This window comes from Rhamphochromis longiceps, linkage group LG12, assembly GCF_057381845.1.
Source record: "Rhamphochromis longiceps isolate RC_006_pf linkage group LG12, R_longiceps_female_GT1.1, whole genome shotgun sequence".
Classification (NCBI taxonomy): domain Eukaryota; kingdom Metazoa; phylum Chordata; class Actinopteri; order Cichliformes; family Cichlidae; genus Rhamphochromis; species Rhamphochromis longiceps.
This window is the reverse complement of record NC_140568.1, coordinates 33,642,406-33,649,603: the sequence shown is the minus strand read 5'-3', so window position 1 is coordinate 33,649,603 and position 7,198 is coordinate 33,642,406. Positions and strand designations below refer to the sequence as shown.

Sequence of the window (7,198 nt, the reverse complement as noted above, 5' to 3'; positions counted from 1 at the left end):
GCCTTCAGAACATCTGTGAAGAATTCTGTTGATTGCCTGTATGGCATCAAATGGATTACACCAAAAGTATAATGGGCCGAGCTCCTTCTAGGTTAAAAGGTCATTTGGAGTGCTCAGAGTACCAACCTGCATACAGAAATCTGCTTTCAGTCCATTAAGCTGCCTGCTTCATTTAACCAACACGATCAACCATAGAAATGGAGTACAGGCTTCTTCCCTCTGCTCATAACCTTTCTCTTTTTTCACTTATCTATAATGAAGTTGAAAACTACTTAAATTTAAGTTTCCTTTTATCAGCTCACGCTTGCTTTGTAGGAAATGTTTGTCAGATCTCAAGGGGTTGGTGGTGGTATTACAAGCAAAAGTAGAATAGTGTACTTCAGGTCATAAAAGTACAATATTTTCTTAAAAGGGATCTTCTATCAAAAGAACGTTTAAATCCTGGGCAAAACCAAGGCTTGGTTTTCCCCAGACAGTGTTGCACAAAATCCAGCAACTAAAGATGTTCCCAGAATAAAGATAACCTCAGGCTAGGAAACAAGTGGAAAGAGTCAAGGACATATCACAGTCTTCATGACAAGAATTTTATTTTCTTTTTTTTTTTTTTATTACATTTTGCATTAAATTAAAGAGTTCTTTTTTTTCTTTACAACATACATTAAGCTGTGAATCAGATGTTAAGGAAGTGGAGAGAGTAGGGCAAAAAACTTTGTGACGTCACGATATCTTACAAGCTTACAAAGTTCAAAAGTTTGAGAAGTTGAGAAGAGAGTAGATTTGCATCTAACAGCAGTGTATTATAACAAGGGTGAAAGACAAAAAGGCACACACCAAAGAACCTCACTGTCCACAGCAGCCTTCAGCCTTTAAAACGCTCAACTTTTCTCTAATATCAAAACACTTGATGTTGCTGAATCATAAATGCACCCACAGCCAAAAGCACTTGTCTACACAGGATGTGGACATTTAACCTTCAAACCTAGACAGGTTCTCTTGTTCACATTCAGTGTGGACATGACAATTCATCCAGGTGGGAGACAACGCAACTGAGCATTTCAAAACCAGAAATACTCAGCTGAGGATAAGCCTTACTCCAGGCGTGGGAATGTTGCTGGTTCATGCACTCAGTGCACCGGAGGGTGTAAGTAAGGTGTTCAGACACTAATTTAAAGCAAAGTAGTTTTATGAAAGTCTGGAGTGAACACACGTCTATGCTTATCTGAACTTTGAAGGTCCTCGCTTCAAGTTAATCGATGCTATAACTGTTGCAGCTTTATCCCGGACCATGTTTTAGATGGGACGCGTTCCTCTCGGTTCATATTTTGAACTAATCCATTGCCCATGACCTCGTCATGTGCAACCATTCCCTTCGAGCATCTATGTACACATTAGTCAGGTCCCAGATCCTGCATGTCAGTCTTATTCGAGCTGTGGACTGAGACACTCTTGGCTTTCCTCCAGAAAGAATATTGATATCGAGAAAACTTTAACCTATCTACACATACAACACTAAGGGAGTGCTCCAATGACTTAAGTGTTTCAGTGTGGGGTGATCCATAAAAACCCTCAAGTAAAAAGGAAGTGAAATCATCTGATTAGTTAAACTCTCAGCCATTCATAAGGCTTTGATAATGAGAGTTAGTGAGGCAAAATAAAATAAAAAATCTCTAAACTTCCCAAACTGTGTTCGCTTACAAAAAGGGGGTTAAATAATGTACAGTTTTTAATAGTGTTGTTTCAAAATGTCATCTTTTTTTTTCTTTTCCACAGGAACCAGCCTGTTTATGCAACCGTCTAACAAGTGAACGTTTCAATGCGCGCAAGAAGCCTCGACTCGTGTTAGTACGCTGGGTGTTCACGTGTATCTCGTACTGTACGCTTGCTATGGTGCTATCGCAGTGCACCAAGGGAAGATACACCTACGTTGGCCTCCTTAAGCAACAAATGTTAATTGTTCCGTTAACCAATTAACCATCACTCCAAACGAACACCAAAAACAAGTAAAAACAAATACCAGGACTTTGTATAAAACAGGAAATGAAAAACACTCACAAAGTCTTTATCGACACTGCCAGCACAACATAAAGGGTCGTTTTAAGCGCATTAATGGCACAATCAGAAATGAATCACAAAGATGAGTGTGTGTATGTGTGCATGTGTTTATGTGTGTGTGCCAGAGAGAGAGAGAGAGCGAGAGTGTGTGAATGAAGAAAGGAATTGCTCCTTCCTCTCTTCCCTCTGGTCTGTAAGTGTGTTTTGTCTAGGGACCAGAATTACAACAATAACACCTACATTCTTTAATTGCATTTTTATCAAACAAGGGAAATATCATGACATAAGAAAAAAAAAGAAAATAAAAAAATACAACAAGGAGACAGAGTTAACAGCTATTAAAGAAAACATTGTCACTACTTCAGGGTGTAAGGCACAAATTTACATGTGGAAAAAGAAGCAGGCAAGACAGATGTTCCTATAATTTCCTTTTTTTCGCCCGCTCTTCCGCGTGACGCCGCTAGAAAAGACGATACGTTCCAAGATGGAGGCACCGCTCGTTTGCTTGCAGCCTCACTTACAGCTTCCTTTTGTATGCAGATCCCCCCGTGCGGTTGCTGCAGCTGCTTCTCTTATATTTGCAACATGCAACAGTGAGCTGTGATGGCACCAGTAAGCCAGCAACCAATCAGGACAAATGTTTGGGACTCACACAAAACCACAGTGCTGATTGCAGGAGTGAAAGGGTGAGGTTCAGGATTTCTTTTCTTTTTTTAAATGATTGGTCTAAAACAAAGGAGATTCTGGTCCGTAAAAGTAAAAGTCCTGGTCTGGCACAGTTTAAATAAATATCTCCTCGTCGTCACAGAGGTCACGTATATTCTCAAGCTGCAGGTCCCACTGAGCACACAGTAAGACCTAGTTGAACTTTAGTCATTAAGAAAGTTCTACTGGCTCCAGTTTAATGACTTTAAATATTTTCTTCCTCACTCTTGATTAATTAATATTAAAAGATCTCTTCTTTGTCCTCTTTCTCTCCAAGCCTAGAAAGTCAGTCTGTTTGTTTTTCAAAAGCACTTAATAAAAATAAATACAACAAGCTATTAGTATTAACAGTCATGTGTTATTCAGTCACCAGTACAGTAGAAGATTCTTCTGGCCCAGGCTTTCAGTCATGCCCAGGCAGGACTTGATTGCTGTAACACTGAGAGGCTTTTCACAGTTTCCGCCAGAACTCAGGCAGCTGTCTGTCCTTTCAGTCCGAACTCGTTCTCTCTGAGTGCTTGTTTGCTCAGATCCTCCTGTCCTCAAGGTATTGTACAACAATTATTCTCCAACCCCCTTGTGACGTCTTCGTATGTGCTTTTACCAGCATGACGAAGTATCGAATCAAGTCTCAGTAAACAAAGACACCACAAACAAGAGAGCCACTGTCTTGAATGCTACAGGGTGCCAATGGATGAAATATTCAGGACAAGCATCATCTTCTTTTTCAGTAGCACATGTTCCCATGTGTGTTTACAGAGGAGCTGTGTGCCAGCCAGAGCATGAGCTCGATGACTGCCACAACCGACAACAACCATGGTATAATATTTACATATTTATATAAAAAGAAAGTGTTTTCTTTAAGAAAAAAAACTGTGTTGCATTTCCACTGTACTGTACACCAAAAAACAAACAAAAACACAAAAAGGAGATGCAAGTTGTACAGTATTCCCTGTTTTTTCTCTCTGCCAGAAAACGCCTTTCACTACTGTCTGTTCACATTGGACCGACAGGCTAACAACCCAACTATGTGCCAGAGTCACTGGACTTGACTTTTGTGGAGAGCGAGACTACAGAGGGTTTGGGGGGGACATCAGGCTTGAGATATTTGACGCCCGTTCGAGGCAGTGATCCGTAGGAGCTCATTCCAGGCTGCCTTGACAGAGATATGCCCTGTGCTGTCATTTGTATGGAGTCCACCCTCTGAGGTGCAGGTGGTGGAGTCTCAACACGGTTGAAGCTGTGATGTCTCGCCAAATGGGAGGAGTTAGAGGAGTTGGTGTTGTGTTTCTTGAGGGCGGAGGATCCACAAGCACCAGATGCCGATCCTTTCCGAAGCCCGTAGACTGACGAGTGGACCTCCAGGCGTTTGCCCATCTGTGGGACAGCAGGTGGGATGGTGAGAGAGGCCTCCCGCTGGGGCACACGAGGTGGCAGCACCACATCTGGATCAGCCATGTTGAGGTTGTGGCACGGGCTCTTGCTTGTCTTGTACTCCAGGGTGGCCCCCTGGTCATCCAGTACACCGTGGCCCATGCTCATATCACTGTGATGGGGCTGCTCCACATACTCATGTTGGTAGGACTGCTGGTGCTGTTGCAGATGAGGCTGAAGCTGGTGCTGATGCTGCTGCAAAGGTAGGACTACAACGCTAGGGATGTGCCCCGGTGAGGCCCTCAGCGGCAGGTCGGTAGAGATAACAGGCGACCCCATTGGTGGCATGTCCTTGGTGCACGCGTTGATGAGGTTCTGGTTTCTCTCCCACTCACGGCTTCCCCGGCTGGGCTTACGACGCGGCTGCATGGGGGTGGATTCAGGCGTTGGCAGAGCCGCAAGGTCCAGGTGGTGTTGGTCTGCTTTTATGAGCATCTTCCCATTTGGCGTCAGTCTTCCATTGTGCATCAAAGGTGTGAGAATTGCCTCGGGGCGACCTTCTTTGGCCTGCGTCTCAAACAGACCCGTCAGCTTGGTTACGCTGTTCATGGATCCCCGGCGGGAGTGGAGGTGGTGGGTGTCCTTTTCTTTACGGCCCGTCAGGTCCATGTCTCGACGACGATGGTCACAGACGCAGTAGACAATGATGCCAGAAAAGATGGCGCCCATGGCAAATGCTAGGATAACGGCGATGGCCAAGAGGGTTACAGGAACCAGCTGGTCACGACCCTTCTGGTAGCTCTCACGGATCACGCCTGCAGAGAGACACAGAGATGACATTCAGACAGGCAGACTAAAAAGAGATGCTTTGAAACCAATTGTTTCAAAGAAAATAAAAGAGATGCTGGAAAAGATTCTTCTTAAAAGATGAAGCAAAACATAAAAAACAGTTACAATAATTAAGATATCTTCTGGGCAAAAAGATTAACGGTTTAAATAATTTCACGAAAAACATGCAAATGCAGAAGGATTTATTCCATCATAGGAAACATCTATTCAAAATTGTAGCTTCAAGTATCAAGATTCAGTGTTTCCCCCAAAATCCAATCTCAGAGTGAAAATGTGTTTTGGAGGGGTGATTATGATTCACATTTTAAATCCCAGATAAAACCTTCTGCTGAAATGAAAAAAGATATGAGCTCCGATAAAGGAACCTGAAATACCCGAGCCCTTTCTTCTCATAGATGCAAATGGAAGACTTTTCATAAAGCTTGGATCCAATCTCATGAATCACAGCGAATACATTAAAAAGCCTCTGATTAGGCGCTAAATCCAATGAGCTGTGTCATCAGTGTCTTATGAAAGCGCCACTTTCAAAGACTGGCAAAGACACACTGTGATAACGCCAAATAAAAGATAATTCAATAAAGGATGCTATGGAGCATTTTAGCGGTGGGTGAGCGGGAGCGGCAGGTTGTATTTAATAAAACAGGGTCAACAACAGACTGCACGCACGCACACACGAGTGTGGACACATGCACCTCCCACACATGCATGCTCAAAGATGATAGCCTGCAGCCTGTGGATGAACGCAGACATCTAATGCAGCACACTATTCTTTGGGTTAAATACACCGGTCCACAGCCGAGAGATTTATAATGCCTTCACACATGACCTATGGCCCGTACAGGTCAGTTACCACAGATAGAGGATTAGGCAGGTGGGCTCTATCGTGTAAAGGGGCTACAGCAGGGGCATCGCTCGTCTCCGCAACGTGACTCAGTTTCACATGTGTAAGGCATGTATAGATTCCTCAACACTGAGGAATCTTTACCCCAAAATGCTGGAAAAAAAATCCAAAACAAGCTGGAATGTATGTGAAGTAATTTAAGATGATATCTGTGAGTCTTTCCTGTACAGAGGAGGTTTGTTTACAATGAATCGGTGTTCTAAAATAAGCAGTAGGTGGGTGATATGATTTGTACAACAGCTTTTACAAATCAGACATTTTCATTTAGTACTAATCCAGCTACAGGTGGAAAAATTGGATGAAAATGTGTTTTTTGTTCCTTTTGTTTCACTTCTTTGAGATTGCTCTTACTGAAGTGCATTAATAAAATATTTCTGCTGCCAACTTCAGACTCTGTCTTGTTAATCTTTTTTTTCTGATATTTTGAAATTCAGTTTTTGCTGACTGCCTCAGGTATTATTGCAGATAATGAAATATACAGTGGCTGCATGAATATAAACATTTGCTCACAGGCAAGCTGAACAACAGTTGTCAACAAGCAACAAGTAATTTCGTCCTTTTACAGTTTGCAGTCTTCACGCGACACTTTCTTCGTCTTCCTTGCAAATTTTTCAATTTGCCCTGTAATTTTTCAAAAGCAGTTTCCACAGAACAAACATTAGTTCCAATAATTCTCCGAAATCCTGAAGGAGCTGGTTAATCATGTTTGGCTTTTCAGCTCAGCGGTGTCACTGAGGATGTACTTGGAGAGTATCTTCTTTCTGCATTTCCTCAGTGAGACATAACACAGACACAGAGAAAGCATGGTAATCTTTTCTCATGGATCTGAAATCCACACTGTCTTAAACTAACATCCATAATCTCACTCGCTGCAGTCATACTTCATTAGCCCAACAACATGAGTTAAAGCCCCTTTTTCCTAGCCGGAGTTAAGCACTCTTTAGTCTCTGTCTGGACTTTGAAGCTCAACCTGGATAAGAAAGGACACTTACATTTACCCAGATCATTCCTCATTTATTGTAAAAACAAAACTTCACTTTTCTCCTTAATAGAGTGCTGACAACATGCAGCACAGCCATAACTCACTAAAAGTTAAACAAAAGGTTTAAAAAAAGCATCTTTCCCGGCCAAAACCTTTCCTTATCGAGGACACGCTCAGCCGTGTGGATAGTGTGAGAAGTGATGAGCGTTATCTGCAGCGCAGCATCCACGTTTGACGAGTGTTACACTGCGAACTTGCGTGATCAAATGGCCGGCCTGTCTGATGAAACATCTGCTTCCCATCTCATCCTGTAACATCTGAGAATGAGAGAGATA

The 7,198-nt window shown here is 42.7% G+C and overlaps 1 protein-coding gene across 2 annotated transcripts in view; it reads right to left on the bottom strand.

Moving 5' to 3' along the window:
* Positions 1-578: 578 nt before the first annotated feature.
* sema6a (sema domain, transmembrane domain (TM), and cytoplasmic domain, (semaphorin) 6A) overlaps positions 579-7,198 on the bottom strand; it is a 103,124-nt gene continuing 96,504 nt past the window's right edge. For both annotated transcript variants that reach the window (XM_085425930.1, XM_085425931.1), the window contains one exon: positions 579-4,946. In XM_085425930.1, the coding sequence (XP_085282056.1) occupies positions 3,784-4,946 (1,163 nt within the window). In that variant the 3' untranslated portion in view covers positions 579-3,783. The remainder of the gene's footprint in view (positions 4,947-7,198) is intronic.